This window comes from Trichosurus vulpecula, chromosome 5 (genome assembly GCF_011100635.1).
Source record: "Trichosurus vulpecula isolate mTriVul1 chromosome 5, mTriVul1.pri, whole genome shotgun sequence".
Classification (NCBI taxonomy): Eukaryota; Metazoa; Chordata; class Mammalia; order Diprotodontia; family Phalangeridae; genus Trichosurus; species Trichosurus vulpecula.
Window position 1 is genome coordinate 253,970,579 of NC_050577.1, and position 19,782 is coordinate 253,990,360.

Here is a 19,782-nt window from a genome sequence, read left to right on the forward strand (position 1 = left end):
GAAAACCACATATTAATATTATCTATGTTTTATTATATTTTTATTTATTTTGTTAAATATTTTCCAATTACATTTTAATCTGGTTCAGGCTATACTCAGGAGTATTGTGGGCTGCAGGTAGCCGGTGGATCTCATGTTTGACACTTCTGATATCAATCAATAAACTGATAAATACTTATTAAGATGCTATTATCTGCCAGGCACTGTGCTAAGCAGTGGGGATACAAAAAGAGGCAAAAGACAGTCCCTGCTCTCAAGGAGCTTACATTCTAATGAGGGAGACAATATGCAACTGAATATATACAAAGTAAGCTATAAATAAGAAGTAATAAACAAAAGTAAGGTACTAGAATTAAAAGGGGTTGGAGAAAGCTTCCAGTAAAAGAAAAAACTTTAGTTGGAACTTAAAGGAAGCCAGAGAGGTCAGTAGGTAGAGCATATGGAAGATAATCCGGCAAAGGAGACTAAGGATTGGTCAGACAGGTAGGAGGAGACCCAAAACAGAGCAGTATCACAAATCAGAGGAGAGAGAGTATCCAGGAGTAGAAGGTAGTAAAAAATGTCAGATGTTGCAGATAGGTTAAGTTAGATGAGGACTGAGAAAAGGCCATTAGATTCACCAATTAAAAGATCATTAGTTAATTTGGAAATAGTAACTTCATTTGAGTAATGAGGTCAGAAGCCAGACTAGGAAGGGTTTAGAAGAGTCATGTGAATAACAAAATGGAGGATCAGATGTATTATCTGATTCCCATGACCTCTCAAACCTCTTCAAAATAGAAATTGTACACCAAAGATAAAGCAACTTTAGCTGTCTCCATAGTCTAAGACACCCAAAATCCAAAAGAAGGTTAAAAAAAGGCATGAACTGATGCTCACTGACCCTGAGTGAGCTCAGTATCCTTCCCCCACCTATCACACAACCATTAGGCAGCAAAGCTTGACTAGCAGACCCAAGAATCCAACATAGAGGTTGAGCCTTGCAACAAAACCCAATTGTTGAGGTCAGAGTCGGGAGAATAGTTTGGGTGTGAAAGAATTCACTTAAACTTCTCTTTTAGCCATTCAGGAGCTTTATTTACATGAAAGCACATGGACCTTTTACTGTAGCCGTGGGACTGAGTAAAAGGTACTGATATTTGGGGGGACTAGGCTTATATAGACAGAAAGCTCAACAGCCTGTTCAGGATGATGATGTAGTTTTAGGGTTTTGTGGCAGTTAAAAATTAAGGACAAAATAAAGGGGACAGGGGAAATTTTATGACATGCAATGAGGGAGACAAGGAATTTTATGGTAGAGGATGGGGGGGGGCACAGGTTAAGGATTAAGGATAGGATGGGGCGGGGGGGGGACACAAGTTAAAGTTTAAGGACAAGGGGGATACAGGGTAAGGGAGACAGAAGCAATTCTTTTGGTACAAGTTAAAGAGAAGTTTTATAGTATTTCAAGACAAGGAGAAAAGGAATTTAGGATGTTCTCAAGTTACAGGATAAGCTACAGAATGACCTCCCCCTCAGGAGGGGCCTCACGAAGTACTGGAAAAGCAACCCTTAATATTATTCTTAACCCCTAGGGTACCATTTGCATGCACATCACAGTCACACCCCCTGGTCCTTCCTCCCTCTTTCCAGTGCCAGAGAGAAAAGTTCTGGGCACTAACAGACTGCCAGCACAGCAGGCAGCAGCCCTTCAGAGCAAAAGCCTGCTGGGAGCCGCAACCCTTTTGCATCAAGGTGGCAAAAAGCTGAACTCCCGGTGGCAGGGCAGACAACCCCACAGCACCAACTCAACTATTCTCAGAACTGCCCGGAGTGAGTGGGACAGGACAACAAGAGAAGATGGGGGGGGGGGGGGGGAGAGCAGGGCAGGGTGAGGGAACAGGTTTGTTTGTATTACTCTACTAAGCTTGCATAACTCTATTTAACACAGTGTCCATCTAGGGTCAGTTCTGGCTACCCAAACATCACTAAGGAGGGCAGAGACCCAAGATTGGTGAGTTGTCCAGCACTAGAGGAGGCTAGTGAATTGTTCAGTGTGGGAGGAAGTTGAGACATTTTGAAATCCAGCTCCTAAGAAAGCCACCAGAAGAGGGGATAGTTTGAATGTGAATAGACAAAAATCAGCAGAGGAAAAAAAATGATAATTATCAAAGATCTATAAAAGAATAAAACTCAAAGATCTTGAAAATAAGCAGCTCAGTCAACAGGGAAAACAGTAACAGCAGAAGGAAATATTGGCTCCAGATCTAGTAAACTGGTTCATCCATCTATGAATACCACAAAACAAAGAAAAGTAATCCAACTTGAGACAGAGAACCCTAATCCAACTTGAGATAGGGTAATCTGTGAAATTCAAGAAGGGCATAGAACCACAATACATTGTTCCTGAGTAGTTCAAAAATGAAAAAAGAATTATGAGAGCAAAATTTATGTCCTACATAGCAATAATAATGGCCAGAATAGAAAAACTAGAATCTGCAAAGTTAAGTCCATGAGAAAGAAACAAGAGAGATTGGGAATGCAAATATACAGAAATGAAGGACAATCTAGAAGAAGAGAAACAAAAAAATCAATAACATTACAAAAAATATATTCACTATGAAAACAAAACATGCTGCTCTCAAAGACAGGATGCATAGTGACAATTTAAAGATGATATAAATATGACAGGACAAAAAAACCTTAGAATCGCAATGCAGGACATATTAGAAGAATACTGCCCAGAACTTCTGAACATAGAAAATTAAATACCAATTGAAAGAATTTACAGATCACCTCCAGAAAACAAACAAACAAGTCTTCAACTCCAAGATATAGTAGTTAAATTTAACAATTCATTTCAGAGACAAGAAGTTCTGCAAGCCATCAGGAGAGACTTTCAAAATACAAAGAAAAGGAAATGTGAATAACACAAGACTATTCTATACTTATCAGAAAATGTAAGAGAGAATGGAATTACTGTTTCCAAAAGAATTTCTCAAATTAGTAATGACCAGTTCCAGCAGCTTATCACCAGGCTTAAGGGCAGCCTAAAGTTTGCAATTCAGTTAGATGAAACAACTGACATTTCTAACATGGCCTTTTTTACCTAGTGGGGAAAAAAAAAAACAATCTGGGAGGGGAAGATGCTTAGGGTTTCTGACCAAAACAGAAATAATTGATATTTACACTCACTCTGAGCCATCAAAACCCAAACCATAATGGAGTGAGGCTGGGGCTGGGCCCTTTTGGCCAAACAGCGAGAACCAGTGTGATTTGGGTTTGAGGTAGAGTTTTTAAAAGTGACAGAATAAATAAGTAGTGAAGAGAAAAAAAAAAGAAATCTGGCCCATAAACCCCAAGATATCTTATAAGATTTCAGTTATCAAAATTTATATTCCTTTGAGCAGAGCACCCCTAGGTAGGGGTATGATTCCCTATGTGGACAGAGGAAGAAGAGGGACAGGAAGGAAGGAAACAAGCAAACAAGTTAAAAAGGAAGGAAGGAGGGAGCAGCATTGCCCAAGTGAACTGACCAACTGGGTCCCCAGTGGGTCAGCTACTACTACTCACAGATTGTTGTTTGTCCTTCATTCTCAGAGGACCAATGACATCAGGAAGGTGATGTCTTGACTTTCAAATGAATTGGTCTTAAGTGAGGCAGGGCTGTGTGAAGTCACCAGCCTCACCTCCTCCTCCACAGCCATCTGGGTCCAGTAGTAAGATATAGATCAGGATGCCTGGAGATGGCTGTAACAGCAATTTAGATTTGAAGATCGTTCCCACCCATTAATAGGCCACATGAACTGCTTACATCACAGGAAGCCTAAGTCACATGTGGTGGGAGGAGCTTCCTCAGAGAAAAAGGAAAGTGTGTCACAGGAAATGCTGAGAGAGAGAGAGAGAGAGAGAGCTATTATGGCTGCTGATGGCCATCATGATAGTTAGAACTGAGCTAAAGAAAGTCTAAATGTAATAGCTGTACTGTGAGTTTGTTTTTGGGAAGACCCCAGCAGGGGGTCAGAGAGGTTTTGGGATGGCGAGGCTCCATGTTGTGATATTGTGTATTGAATGTTTTTACTGCTGTGATAGATTAGATAAATGGCTTGTGGGATGTGGTTCTCTGGTGTCTGAACAAATGTTTTACTTCTTCTACCTTCTATGTGGAGAGTCTCATGTACTTTGCAATACAGAACCACATAGGCATTTTGACAATTATCATCTATATTTTTATTATTGCCTTACTGATACAATGGCCCTGGATGCAATGGGGATTAAGGGAAACATTGGGAAGGACTGGCCCAAGTGAGAAGGATAACTTCTTCATTAGAGACCACAGTAAAGGAGGAGATGATGTCAAGAAGTTTTGAGATAGGGAGATAGAGATTTGCTCATGGCAAATTGTCTCAGTAAAATTAGATGGGGTCCTGTACCAGTAAGGCAATAATAACAATGTAGATGATAATTGTCAAAATGCTTATGCAGTTCTGTATCACAAAATATTCAAGACTTTCCACATAGAAGGTAGAAGAAGTAAATCATTTATTCAGACATTAGAGAACCATATTCCACAAGCCATTTATCCAGTCTACCATGGCAGTAAAACATTCCACACACAATATCACAACATGGAGCCTCGCCATCCCAAAACCTCTCTGACCCCCTGCTGGGGTCTTCCCCAAAACAAACTCATAGTACAGCTAAGTCAGCCTGTTCCGTTCTAACAATCATGAGGGTGGCCATTAGCAGACACTAGTGGCCATAACCTCTCTCTCTCTCTCTCTCTCTCTCTCTCTCTCTCTTTCTCTTTCTCTCTCTCTCTTTCCTGTGACATAACTTCCTTTTCCTGTCAGCAAACTCCTCCTACCTTAGGCTTCCTGTGATGTAAGCAGGTCACATGGCCTATTAATGAGTGGGAAAGTTCTTCAAATCTAAATTGTTACTACAGGCCCTTAGCTAAGAATTAGGAGAAAGGGTTCAGCATGAGAGATTTGAGAAGAGGTTTGAATAAGCCTCTGTGGGGAGAGGGATAAAGAATCAGTTAGGGAGGAGTAAATACATTGCCTAATAGTGACAAGCCAGTTGAGGTGTGTTTCCTTCTCCAGTTGTGTTCTGCCATTAGAGGTTCTGACCTAGACATCTTGCATGACATCATAAATTTAGAGCTGGACTGGCCTTTAGAGGCCATGTGGCACAATCCCTCCCTTTTATAGATGGGAAAACTGAGACTCAGTCGTTAGTAGAGCAAAAATTTGAAGCCAGGTCCTCTGACTCTGAACCCAATACTCTTTATTACTGTACCATGCTCCCCTTTCTCCTGTAGTCTTTGACATGACTCCCTATTCTGTATAACACTGTTTCCCTGCTGTACCTCAAACTCATGGCACCAGCAAATGAGATAATGCATGTAAAACATTCTGCAAAAACTTAGAGAGCTCTAGAGACACATCATCTACTCCTGTTAGAATTATTGTGATGAGTAACCTGGGAAGGCAACTTGGCATAGTACATGACGACCTGACTCTGGAGTCAGGAAGCCTTGGGTTCAGGTCTTTCCTTCCTTTGGCACGTAGTGCTTATGTGACTCAGAGCAAGTCAGTTAACTTCTGAGTGTCCTAGACAACTCACTAAGACAGGTGTTCTTAACCTTTTGGACCCCTTGGGAGTCTCTTCTCAGAATACTGGTTTATAGAATGTATAAAATGAAATAATAATAATAAATAATATTTATATAGTGCCCACCATGTGCTTGATACTGTGCTAAGTATTGTACAAGTCTTGATCCTCCTGGCAACACTGGAGGGAGGTAGGAAGGAAAGAAGTATTTATTAAACACTCATGTGCCTGGCATTGTGTTAAGTGATTGACCCATATTATCTCATTTGATCTTCACACAAACCTTGGGAGGTTCTAAGATGCTATTATTATCCCCATTTTATAGCTAAGGAAACTGAGGCAGACAGAGGTTAAGTGACATGCCCAAGGTCACACAGCTACTAATTGTCTGATGCTGGATTTGACCTCTGTTCTGGTCTTCCTGACTCCAGGCCCAGCATTCTGTCCACTGAGCTACATAGCTGCCTTCATAATACATGAGATTACTAAGGAAACTAATTATGTTGAAATTCAGTTACCAAAATATTAAAAAGCAGACTGGGTCACAAATCATAGGATAAGATACTTGCTTCTAAGACTGCAATTTGCAGAAAAGGCATTGATTTGCTTACCATACTTCACCCCAGGATAAGTAGTATAGCATAGCATAGGTATACAGCAAAATATATACCATTTCAGTAGAAGGAGGTCTTTAACAGAAGCTTCCCTACACTACTAGATCCAGGTCTGATTAAAAAAAAAAATCACCTAGGACCATAGCCTAGCTTATCAGTGCCAGGTAGAGGGGAGATGCCATGTTTTATTTGTGTAGGATTGAGCTCAACTATGGAAGCTCAGACTTTAGCAATCAACATACTCAGTCACCAAAGAATACTTACTTTTCTCTTCAGTGTTTCTCAGACTTGAGGCTTTGTCTTCATTATCATAGGAACCTTACTTTCCTCCTCCTTCCCATTCCAGGCTCCATTTCCCTCCTACCAATGCAATGTAACAAACATTTTTATAGTATTTTTTTTCCCCAATTACATGTAAAGAAAGTTTTCAACATTCACTTTTATAAGATTTTCAGTTCCAAACTATTTTCTCCCTCCCTCCCTCCCACCTCCCCAAGATGGCAAGCAATCTGATATAAGTTATATCTGTACAGTCATATTAATCATGTTGTGAAAAAAGAATCAGAACAAAAGGGAAAACCAAGAGAAAAAAAATCAAAAAAAGGTGAAAATAGTATGCTTCAATCTGCATTCAGATGCCATAGTTCTTTCTCTGGATGTGGATAGCTTTTTCCATCATGAGTCATTTGGAATTGTCGTAGATCATCGCATTGCTGAGAAGAGCTAAGTCTATCAAAGTGGGTCATTGCACAATGTTGTTATTACTGTGTACAATGTTCTCCTGGTTCTGCTCACTTCGCTCAGCATCAGTTCATGTAGGTCTTTCTAGGTTTTTCTGAAATCTGCCTGCTTGTCATTTCTTATAGCACAATAGTATTCCATTACATTCATATACCACAACTGTAACAAACATTTGTTAAGCACCAACTTAGAGCAAGGCAAGATTAAAAATAAAAAGAATTCCCTGCCTGCAAGGAGTTTATATTCTATTGGAGGAATTACAAAATATACACCACTTTGACCTAGTTGGGTTTCCTACCTGTCATCTCTCCCCAATTTGACATATTTTCCGGTGTCAAATGTAATTCCCACCAAAGTTTGTCATTGTTATTTCCTTTCTCAAGAGCCTAGTTCATGATAATTGGCCATATCAATTATACATTTTCCAACATAATTCTCGTTAAATTGTGCATATTAATGGCCATGAATATCACAAACCTTTAGTTTTGGCCAACCTTTAGTTTGATTCAAGCAACTTCAGGTGCTTCCATTTCAGCACCATTTTTGTGTCCTTGCTCCTACCATTATTTCTTAAATCCCTTCAGACTTCTCTTCCTGTGGCCCCTTGTTCTTTGTTCTCTCCTGGTCTTCCTTTTTCCCCCCAGTACCAAGCCCTGCCCTCTCTTGCCATGCCCAAACTTCAACTCACCCCTCGTTTACCCCTTTGCCTTAATCCAATCAAAATTACCTTCGCTCCGCACCTCCCCACTGAGCCTTAAGTGTGAAGGATTCTCAACCAGTTTAATCATGTTTACTCATTGTGTGAGGTAAATAAAATGTGTTTAATCATGTTTACTCATTGTGTGAGGTAAATAAAATGTGAAGACTTCACAAGGAAGATATGTATAAATATATATCTATATCTATACTAAGAAATGTTTAAAAATGAAGAAATAGGTAAATAGGGAAGTGGAAAAATTCTGAGGCCATGAGAGTCTGATGGCTCAGCCTCTGGGAAAGTTTACCCTGAAACTTTCTGTTCTTTCTTCTGGTTCTGGTTTAAAGATTTGCTCAGTAAGAATAGGGTCACTGTGACCTGCTTTCCTATACTGTAAAAGTACCATAGAAGTTTGGAGATGGTCTCCCCCTCTCCTTATTCTATTCTCCTTCTTTAGATTTATAGATGTCACCTCAGTTGTAATCATTAACTAAGGGAACGGGAATTGGAGTTTCTGTGCCTCAATTTCCCGGTTCTTTGTCTAGCTTTCGTGCTCAGATTGTAAGCCACTGGTGAGAAGGGTCACAGGTGGGTGGGAATTCTCTTGTGTTAGGTATAATTATGGATGTTTTGCCTCTTGTAAAGTGCTACCCTTGCTAGATCTGTTCTGGCAGGGGACTCCCTATTCTCGAGAATTGAGTAAAATTTATTTCTGTTCCCACCCTAAGATGGCTCCTTATTAACTTTTTAATTGGTGAGGGTCTTTCATCGCACACATCATTAACCCAAATCAGGAGAATTTGAGCAGTTTCTGGGACAAATATTTGAGCAATAGCACTTACCTTAAACCATGCTTCACCCCAAGATAAGTAGTATAGCATAGCATGAATAGGACTTAGGGCTATAAGGCACCTTAGAGTTCATCACCTCTACTCTCCTTCATTTGACAAATTAGGAAACTGAGCCCCAAACAAGTTAAAAGATTTTCCCAAAGTCAACCAAGCAGGAGAGTCAGGATTCAAATGCAGATCCTTGGATTCCATGTCCACCCCCTCTTTCCACTCTGCTATGCCATCTCTCTACAGTTTTCAGTTTTGTTTTTTCACTTCTTTTTCTCCCAATTTTTTTCTCATTTAAAGCCTGAGTTTCTTGGTCTTCCCTATTTGCTTTTCCATCTGCAAGCAGAGGGGACAATTCCTTGTTTAAAGGGAGAGCAGCTGCCCCAGCCTAAGCCTAATGTTTCTCAGGAATCTAGCATCGTCTGTGACCTGGCTCCCCAAATAGAGGAGTAGATATAACAGGCAGTCAGGGCCTCCAGTAAATACCTGAGACCTTGTTACCCTTTATTACCCTGATCTCTTATCTCAGGGCTGTCCAACCATAAGCTTTTATTGAAACAATAGACAATATTTTTTGATTTGCCATTTTAGGGAGAGCTCTGTGGTTTACTAAAGCATTTATGTAAATTTCTATGCTTGTTGGCAGGCCGCATAAATTGCACTTTGGGTCGCTTGCAGCCCATGGGCGGCATTTTAGCTTACCTAAAGGGCTTTAGAAGTGGGAATGAACATAATATGTAAAGAAAGTAGGCCAGTTAGGACAGGGAGCAGTGTTGGGGAGAAAAAAAAAGGACAAAGGCTAATGATTGGAGTGGATGGGGAAGGAGGAATTGCTTGATTTTGGACGTCTTCTTTCTCTGCCTAGTTCTCCCTTCCCGGGCACGCTAAAAATACTTAGATTGGCTATGTGAAAGTAATGCTAATTACACTAACTTAGACCAAAGTATAAATTCGTTGAGGGTTCATATTTTTGTAGCCTCAGGCCTTGCACACGAATGCTTTCTGAATGGTCTGGGGAGCTTGGGGCACGGGTGGGGGTTGGGGGAGGCAGCAGGCTAGCTAAGGAGGGCAAACAAGCCCAGGTTGGAAACAGAATAAAACAGCTCAACTATCCCGGTTGATCAGTAGTAGGATCAGGCCCATGTGTAGATATTGCACCTCCAGGCTGGGTAAAATGGGAAGGCCTTGTCTCAAAAAAAATATCACCTCAGTCAAGAATTCCCTCATATTCTGATGAGGCTAGAAGCTACAACATTCAGCTTTAGGCCTGGTTCTGACGGTGACTTCTTAACTGTGGATAAGTCATTTAATTTCACTTGGCTTCTGGTTCCTCATCTATGAAATGCAAATATTTTGTCTCAGGGCACCCCTGACTTTAAAATGCTAATTTCTGTGAATCTTTTGCCATACACTTGACATCTTTCTTGCTGTCTATTTCAATAAAATCTCTCTCTCTCTCTCTCTCTCTCTCTCTCTCTCTCTCTCTCTCTCTCTCTCTCTCTCCATATATGTTCTATTATATACTATAAATATTTCAATAAACTTTCTACATACATATTTTAATACATATATATTATATCTCTAGTCAACCACTGGACTTCCATGAAGATTATGTATCTCATGCTCCATTTTAAGGCTCTTTACCAAATTCCCTTGGCTTAATATAACTCATTTATTCATTGTCTCTTTCTTGGCTACAACCTCTGCTCAGAACAACCCTTGATTCTCTTGCTCCAGACTCCTTGCTTCCTTCCCACACTGTTTCTCACCACACAGGAGGACTCTCTTCTCTCTATACCTACCAATGCCAAAGAGGTCTCTTTCCTTCCCATTTTAAAACACAACTTCCTCTGCATAATGTTTTCTGATTAAGTAGAAACAACCATTCCCAATTCCAGAGGTCAAAATGCAAAGTGAAAACTGAAACTTATTCACTTACTTTTATTCATCATGCTAAGACACTCTTATTTTCCTTACAGTTATTATTATTAATAACGTGTGAATTCATGAATGACCCATGAGTTTTTCAGCTTGAAGAATTCCTTCCACTGAGCAGATCATTTCCATAAATGAGTTAATCAATAAATACTAGGGAATTGCCTGAGGCACAAATAGATAACTTGCCTTATCCAGAGTCCCCCAACTAGTAAGGATTGGGGATGTATGATTTGAACTCCTGTCTTCTTGATCCTAAGCCCAGTACTCTGTCCACTATGGGGTGTGTGTGTGTGTGTGTGTGTGTGTGTGTGTGTGTGTGTGTGTGTAACCTGTCTTCCTCCTTTGCCTAATCCTCAGGTTGTTTTTCAGATATAAGTCTAGATTGAGAGAATGCTGAGCATGATCTGCATAAGAGATTTGCTTTAGTTTTATTGGAGTTATAAATGGAGAAAGGAAGTCCATGGAGGGAGTCAAGAGACAGACTCTTGAAAGGTGCACTGGAGCCCTTGGAACCACAGTCAGTATGGGATCCAGGCCTATCACATTCCTTGACCTTTAGGACTTGCAGTTCTAGAGACTGCTGAGACTAGATCTCTGCCAGATGAGATCATTGTCTCTTTCCTGGTTTGATAGTGGTTATATAGTACCCACTATGCTCCAGGTACTGTGCTTAGTTTTGTATAAGTCTTGATCCTCCCAACAACCCTGGAAGGAGGTAGGAAGGAAAGAAATATTTATTAAGCACTTATGTGCCTGGCATTGTGCTAAGTAATTTACACTTATTATCTTGTTTGATCCTCACACCAACCCTGAGAGGTAGATAACTATTATAATTATCCCCATTTTATAGCTGAAGAAACTGAGGGAGACAGAGGTTAAGTGACATGCCCAAGGTCACATAGCTACTAGTTGTCTGATGCTGGATTTGACCTCTGCTCTGATCTGACTCCAGGCTAAAGAGCATTTAAAAATAAATGATCAGCAAAGACATTTAACAAGATGGCAGAGTGAGAACAGCAGCTACAAAGTATTACCTCCAGTAAACTCAAGATGCACTCTCCCACAAATACAGAATCCTTGGGCCCAAATTTAGAATATAGTAGTAGTGAGGCACAGGTATAGGGTAAAATTGTGAAAATGATAACACACAGCCAATGGTACTACAGTCTCTATTTTTTTGTTCTTCATAACAGTCCTTAAGCAATTCCACTTACCTTCAGTGCTGGGAGTATTGCTCAGCTGGTTTTCCAAGGTCTGTCCCTTTAAATAGCTTTCAACTCTAAATTGTCAGGGCTGATTCTCTCTTTAATTCAGACAACTCTCTTCTCTGCTTCCAGGGGGCCTGTTCCTCAAAGCTGTTCCCTTCTATGAGTGACTTCTTATATCTATGTCTATCTGGAATGTACCTTTCTGAGCTGTAAAGTGGGTCTTGCTTGTTCTCAAACTTACAGACTCAAAGTGTTAGATAGGATATCTCTCTCCAGGAAACTTGCTGCTAGTCAAAGTCAATGTGAGTGAAGGTGGGAGAGAGAAGCCCTCTCAATCTACTTTTAGGGATATTCTCTATAAAGCATTCCTAAACCTATACTCCCTCACACTCACAAATTGAGCATCTTTTAAGGTTACTATGAGCATACCTATCTTCCATCAGTAAATGAGATTGTGCCTTTAGATTCAGATAAAGTTTTTCATGACCTATAAAGGTATCCTAGCATATATTTATCACAGTTTAATACCTCATCAACATCTTGAGATTATATTCTAGGCTTTCTGGACCGGTCAAAAATCAATTTCCCTAAACTGCTTTTTTTTTAAATAAAATTTAATTGACAGCTTTTGGTTTTTGATCAAAATTTTTCCTGATAGCCTACCCTCTCTTCCCCACAGAAAGCCATTTTAAATAATAATCTTTTTAAAGATAAAAAGAGAAAGAAGAGAAAAATAAGCAAAACCAATTAATGCAACAAAAAGTCTGAAAATACAAGCAAAGTAGCAAACCTATGTACCTCCCACTTCTGCAAAGGAATGGGATGAGAGTGTCTTCTCATACTTCTTTTTTTTTTTTTTTTTCTATTTGTCAAATCTTTATTGGGTAAGTGGGAAAGATTGGCAGGGTCCAGTTTAGTCCTTCTTGGCAGCAGCCTTCCTCATGGCAGCTAGGACGTTGCTGAGCTCCTCTCTCTTCCTCTTGGCCCGGATGTGAGTTCCCACCCTTTTTTTGATGAACTTAAGGGCTCTCTTATCCTTAGAGACCTTTAACAATTCCATGGCACGCCTCTCATAAGGGGCAAATCCACACACTTCCCGGATCATATCTCTCACAAACTTGGTGTGTTTGGTCAAGCGCCCACGGCGGCGGCAGTGTCGCGGCTTCGAAACGTTTTTGGTAACTTTGTGGCCCTTGTTGAGGCCCACGGCCATGGGGTATCGGATGGCCATGGCTGCGGCGCGTAGCCCCAACGGCAGCCACAGCAGAAGACTCTCATACTTCTTTTTGAAGCTGTGTTTGTTCTTTATAACTTTGTAACATTCACTTTTGATTGTTTTGTAGTTGTTCTTTCCATCTGTTTTGTTATAATCACATATATATTGTTTTCTCTTTACTTCACTCTACATCAGAATGTGTAAATCTTTCCATACTTTCAGGTAGTCATCATATTTGCTGTTACTTACAGCATAGTAATGTTCCATTACAGTCACGTGCCACAATTTATTCAGTTACTTCTCAGTCAACAGGGATATACTTTGTTTCTATTCCTTTGTTATCACTAAAAGTACTGCTATAAATATTCTGTTGTATATAGGTACTTTCTATTTATCAATAGCCTCCTTGGGGTATAATGTTAGTAGTGGAATCTCTGAGTCAAATGGTGCGGACATTCTAGTCACTTTATTTGCACGATTCTAAATTACTTTCCAAGATGGTTGTACAGGTTCACAGCTCTACCAACAAAGTATCGTGTCGATTTTCTCACAACTCTTCCAATATGCACTATTCCCACCTTTTGTCTTCTTTGTTAATTTTCTGGGTATAAAAGTAAAAACATAAAGTTGTTTTGATTTGCATTTCTTAGATTATTAGTGATTTGGAGAATTCTTTCATACAGTTGTTTTGTTGTTGTTCAGTCATGTCTGATTCTACATGACCCCATGGACTTTTATCCATGAGTTGTTTTGTTGTTGTTGTTTGTTTTTCAGCAAAGATACTGTAGTGGTTTGCCATTTCCTTCTCCAGTGAGGCAAACAGGGGTTAAATGGCTAGTCAAGGGTCACACAGCTAGTAAGTGTCTGAGGCTGGATTTTATTTGTCCAATCTATTACTTTCTTTCATTTTATTGGCTTGTTTAATCCATTCGCATTTCTAATGATGAGAGTTAAGTTTCTATTTTCTTCTATTTATGGAATTATAGATTGGAGGGGGTTCCTCTTCCTCTATGAAGATAGTACTTTTTCTCTTCCATTCTTTTTTCTTAGTCTACTTTAAGGTAATCCTTTCCCTACATACTCTCTTTTCCTCATGTCCAAACCTTTTTCTTTTTTTCACTCTTTTCCTTATTTTTGAGGTTTTACATATTAATTCTTTTTTTTCCTTCTATTGAGCTCTCTAGTTCATCTCTTTTTTCCCATAGTTAAGTCTTTAAGTAAAGCCCTCCCTCCCCTTCAACTCTTTGTTTGCTGTAAAAATTTCATTTTCTATGCCATTTGCTAAAAAAAGATTTCTTTCCCTCATATTCTTCACTAATTCACTTCCCTTTCTATTTTAAATTTTTGTGCTTTGATTCATTGTTTTTATACTTATTAATTCCTTTGCATTAATTCTCTGTGTTTCTTATGGAATTAGTGTTTCTATGGCACCTATTTTGAATCCGCATTTCTATATTAGTTATTGCCTTGTAGATTTTGCCCTATTCTCTCTTTTTTCTGCTGTTCTTCACTCTTAGAAGAATCAATTCCTGCAGCACATAGAGAAGATAGAAGTATTGCCCCATGATAGAAATTTAGCTGTGCCCCTGGTTGTGTTGTTCATTACTACCAGGTCCTGTTCTTTCTACAATAATTACTTTTTCCTATTTGCCATGAAATCTCCTCACTGGAAGAAAAAATATAAGAAATCTACTTTCACCTTCCTGAATATTAGCTGCCCTGTAGAAGCTCTGATTCTCCTTCTCCTGAGACCTGAGACATAAAATGTTCCCATGGAGTATTGCACTCTCTTAAGAGGTAATTATCTAAGCACTAAGGCTGCTACCCTTACCACCACTGAATTGAGATTTCTTCCTTTTTCCATTTCAATTCTTTTCTTTGAAGCCTCACTCATTCTCCTATGGTCCTTCTTCTTGAGAATGCACAAGATCAATGGAGATAACATACATAGAGTATTCTTCAAAAGCACTATATAAATGCTAATATTATTATTATTAGTAGTAGTAGTAATAGAAGTAGTAGTGGTGGTAGTAGTGGTACTGGTGGTAGGAGGAGAGAAAGGACAAGGAGGGGGAGGAGTGGTAGTGGTGGTAGTAGGAGGAGGAAGAGTAGGAGGAAGAGTGATAAATTTCTTTTCATTGTTTACCATTGACTTGATTAGAATATATCACACATTCACCTCTATCTTTGTCCTCCCCTCTGCTCTTTGGTGCTTTTTGCTTCCCTTCTTCCAGATTATCTTTCTTTTGCATTCCCAGTTGGATTTTCATTCACTCAGTTTTCATTCACCCAATTGTATTTTCATTCATTCAATCAGCTTTTTCTCTTTCATTTCTTTGGTGAAAAAAAAAACCACTGCAGATTCAAATATTTCTATTCTATCCATTATTTCTGTTGTGCAGGCCATAAATTCTACTTTCACAATTCTTATTTCTCACTTGAATCATTTGGAAACCTCCTGTAATGGTTCCATGCTCTTTTGGGAATTCACAGGATCCTCTGCCTCATCAGATTGATTAATTTTTATTTTTCTTGCAATATTTATTCAGAGATATTTGGCCTCATTTAAATGTCCTGGATACAATCTTTCCGTTTGTTAGTAATATAGTAATATCTTCCCTATTGATGTTTCTGCTTGTGATCAAGTTTTTTATCTGAGGTTTCTTATAATAGTAATAGCTAGCATTTATATATATACATATATTGTATATATGCACACATAAATATACACATATACATATACACATACACACACATACATACACACACACACACACACACATATACATATCACTTTAAATTTTGCAAAACACTTTACATGTGTTAATTCATCTTCCTCTTAAGAGCTTTGGTAATTTCTGCCTCTTTTCCTTACATTGCCTTTTTTTCATTTTCTGACTCCTTCCCTGAAACAGTCTCAGTCTCCTCCCATGCTGGGAAATCACTTTTTATCAGTTTCTGTCTGCACTCCAAATGACTGCTAGGGGGACAGGACTGGGCTCCACTGGATGTCAGTTCCTTTTCTTTCAGGCCTGTTGGAGCCATGCACATATGCTGGCTCTTTGCCCTGGTTCCCTCTGTTCCCTAGTTCTCTGGATAGGTACTGCTGCAATAGCACTTACAATGCAACACCCAAGCAAAGCAATCTTCTGCTTTCCAGTACCTCCACCTCCTCTATACAAAGTGGGAGTGGCAGAGCTGGTGGGTGTTGCCACAGAATGGTAGGGTGGGGGTAGTGGCAGAATGTTGTGCTGGCAAAAGCTGCAGTAGCAGGAAGGGCATTGCTGAGTGGATCACAGAGCACAAATCCCATTGGGCTGCTGCTGAAGTGTGAGGAGTGGTCTTGAATGAGTACATTAGGGATTAGGGATGAGCCTTTTCTGCAATCCATTCAACAGGTTTTTACCTTGTTAGGGCTTGTATTGGTCATTAAGGTTACTGTTTTCTCTTTTAGAAATGCTAAAGTAATGAAAGTGCCTTTGATTAAGTCTTACTAGGTGCAAAGCCCCAGGCACACACCCTTTTGCTGATTAGGTGTGAAGCCTTTGGGCCCTGAACAGGGTATATAAACTCAGAATTTAGCATTTTTTGGTTTGGGGTTCTCACTCAGTGGAAGAGTGTCCTGTTATTTGACTAGGTGTGACTCTAGGTAGCCGCTGGAGCACCCCCAGCTTTGAAAAAAAAAAAAAACCTAGATGTTGGTGCTTCTCTGTATATTATGATTTTGTCAGACAGAAATCTGTCTGTTGATTTGTGTTTATTTGCTGTTTATATAATGTATTGTCAGTAAGGTGGATTTTAGTGTAAGCAAGGTAGATTTTAGTGTGTATAAAGTGGATTTTTGTTATTTTTTCCTAGAGTTCAGTTTCCCAGGATCTATGGCCAAAACAACCTCAGTTTCCCAGGAGTAGGGCCATAACAACCTCTCTTTCTAGGGTATTAGATCTGAGTTCCCAGGCTCATGGTTCAAAACATCTCCACCACGCTTGTGCAGCATTATATAAGGATAAATAATATAAACATGTGTGCTGAAACTGTAAATATCCACTGTGACTGTGCAGTGAGATACAGGGATAAGGTGGTGTAAACTTGAGAGGCTATTGCTGGCAACATGCCCTCTTTGTTGACATGTAAAACAGGTGGGTATTAGTTAGTGAGTTGGGAAATCTTTATGGTTGAATGCACAAGCTGGAATGATGTGTGCCTTGATCAGCCCCCATTGAGGCTTGAGGGGATTTAGGGGATGCACAAGTTGTGCCTGTCTTAATTGGCCCCATTGAGACATGGGGGTAGTTGCCTCCTCTTCTCACCAGCCCCTGTAAGAAGAGTGATTAGGGAATGCTGTAGGAGTTTCTGGTGCTTCTGTTATCAGTAATACTGTGTTAGAGAAAACTAGACTAGAATAAAGCTTATTATTAACCCTTTTGAAGCTGTTTTTCTGTCTGACCAGATCAAGAGTGAACCTGTTAGAGGCTGAAGTCTGAAGCCACTGGTGCCTCCTGTGTATTATCTGTCTAACATGTATGTTTGTAATTCGCTCTGAAGTTCAGGGTACTGGCTTTTCCTCCTGAACTAAGTAAATGATATATGTATGTTTGATTAAACTGTGATTGTTAACTGCTTAAAGTTACTTTCCTTAGAAAAGCAGATCAAAGAACCTGTGCTGGAAGCTTTTGTTGCTGTTCTTGTTGGGTCTTACACCCCTACAGCAGCTTCTAGCCACATTGTCATTACAAGACTCTTAGTGTTTTAGTCCATAGAAACAGCTGTAATTAATTTCTCTCTTGCACATAATTCTGATTTTGGATAGTTTTGAGAGATTTTGAAGATTAAAGAAAATATCTAGTCCTCTGTTTTCATTGTTACATTACAAGAATGAACTCATTTACTCTTGTGCATTCTTTGGTTTACTCTAATCTGTAAAACATCTCTGATTTCATTTTGCCATTTTGTTTGGAAAAATGAGGTCATTTCCTATTGCTATTCAGGTTATTCTTTTTGTGTTTGGTGGCAAGAGGCTAAGCTAGCAAGTGTAAGCTAAAGATTCCTTTCCCCTCTTAACAGCTTTCCTTCTGAACTCCTATTATTATACCCCTAGACTAGAAATATTGATGAGTGGTAGACATAGTTAAATCTAGCTCAATACCCCTCTTGAAGAAGGGAAGAGAGATTGCCCAGCCTTGGTGGTCCTGGATCTTGTCTACCCCTCTCCTCAGCTAGCATATTAGCATGGCCAAGATGTCACATCATCTTAATCCATGTCACCTGTGAACCATATCTGTAGGTGTGTATGTCTATGCATATGTGCATACACACACAAGGTCATATGACCTCAGATCACATCTACACATGCTGCCTGCAGGAGTGAGAGGGACAACTTAACGCAATTCTACCTCATTTAAATCCAATTCACACCCAAATCAAGATCTTACCCTTGTGCTATCATGGTCCTCTTCGAAAATGAAGAATGAACTACAATGAGAAGCTGTGTCTATTGTTAAACCTGAAAATTTGGTTGAAGGAAACAACAGAGCTAGGTGATAGAAAAATCCATGTTGTTTATTATTTTCTCTTAAAGCATAGCTAAGCTAGCTTACTTGTACGTATAAGGAGTCAGAGCACAAGCTCTGGCTGTCTGAACAAAGGAATGAGAAAACATATATGTTATTTTAGCAGACCCAGCGAGTCTGTGTTACCTCATTTTTTATGACCCCCATGTATGTTTAACCACAATACAAGAAGAGGATTTTCCTTAATGGAATAGGGTTGTAAAGAATGTTGACAAAGGTCAGTTAATATTCTCCCTTGGAGTTAGGGTCTTATCCTTTAATGGCTAACAGGGGTAAGAATGTCCTTAGGTCAGTCTAATCTGGCCTTGTTGACAGTGGTAAGGGTATTTCCTGAGCAAACTTTTAGAGAGAACAAAGAAGCCCAGGTCCTGGATCTTCATCCAGTTACTCATTAATTCGGGCTCTGGGTCTAGTTGAAATTAAAAATGATATAAAATGGTATAAAACATTCCACACTATGTACTTGCAGACAGACAGACAATCAGACAAATGCCGTAGCAGGCTACAAAGTTGAGCTTTTCTCAGCTGGGGAAGTCCTTCCTATGTGACTGACTGTTGGTAAGGGGATATCAATGGCAGATTCCCCCCAATCCCTAAATATATAATTTATCCCATTGGTCATCAGGAAAACACCTGAAAGTCCTTTGCATCAGTTAGATCTAACATTCAACCTGTGAGGCTGGTGTAATAGTAATTAAAGTGGGACTTTTTGCTTTTCTTCTCTTAAGTGCCTTTAATGATTCTGGCCTTTGTTTGAATGGGGCAGATAAAGTGGGATCTTTTGTCTTGGTTATTTCTCAGCACAGAGACAATTGGGAGTCATTGATTTGTATGTGATGTGATACTGGGGATGGGGAACTATCCCACACCCAGCCTGGGTGAGGTCATAGCCCTCAGGGCTCTGAACAGCATATAATTGAGGACAGTTTGGCGTTTGACTTTTGGGGCACACTCATGGAAGGAATGTTGAAACTCTGGGCAAGTTGCAAACTGCCCCCCAGCTTTGCAATCCAGAAGTTGGCACTGGTAACTATGTATTGTGATTTGAATCAGACAAGGTCTGTCTGTTGATGTTTGTAATTTCTGTTTGTATTTGCCTTGATCTTTTCCCCCTGAACTGTGAATGATAATTGTATGTTTGATTAAACCAAGATTGTTAACTCCTTGAAGTTACTTTCCTTAGTAAAGCAGATCAAAGAACCTGTGTTGGCAACTTTCTGTGTGCTGGTTGTTGGCGGGCCTTACACTCCCACAGCAGCTGCTAGCTGATTGTTGCTACAGCTGGCCATTCCAAAATACAGCTTCTAAGAATGGTGAAGTAATAATAATTCCAATAGGCTTCTATGCCTTTCTCTAGAGGGGAG

At 39.7% G+C, this 19,782-nt stretch overlaps 1 protein-coding gene across 1 annotated transcript; it reads right to left on the minus strand.

Moving 5' to 3' along the window:
• Positions 1-12,490: 12,490 nt before the first annotated feature.
• LOC118851640 (60S ribosomal protein L36) lies at positions 12,491-12,894 on the minus strand. Its single transcript, XM_036761150.1, has one exon. The coding sequence runs from the start codon at positions 12,861-12,863 to the stop codon at positions 12,546-12,548; it is 318 nt and encodes a 105-aa protein (XP_036617045.1). The 5' UTR covers positions 12,864-12,894; the 3' UTR covers positions 12,491-12,545.
• Between the last annotated feature and the right edge of the window lie 6,888 nt (positions 12,895-19,782).

Bases quoted from the DNA above. Each gene is read 5' to 3' on its own strand.
- LOC118851640 (XM_036761150.1), bottom strand. From the start codon at position 12,863: ATGGCCATCCGATACCCCATGGCCGTGGGCCTCAACAAGGGCCACAAA.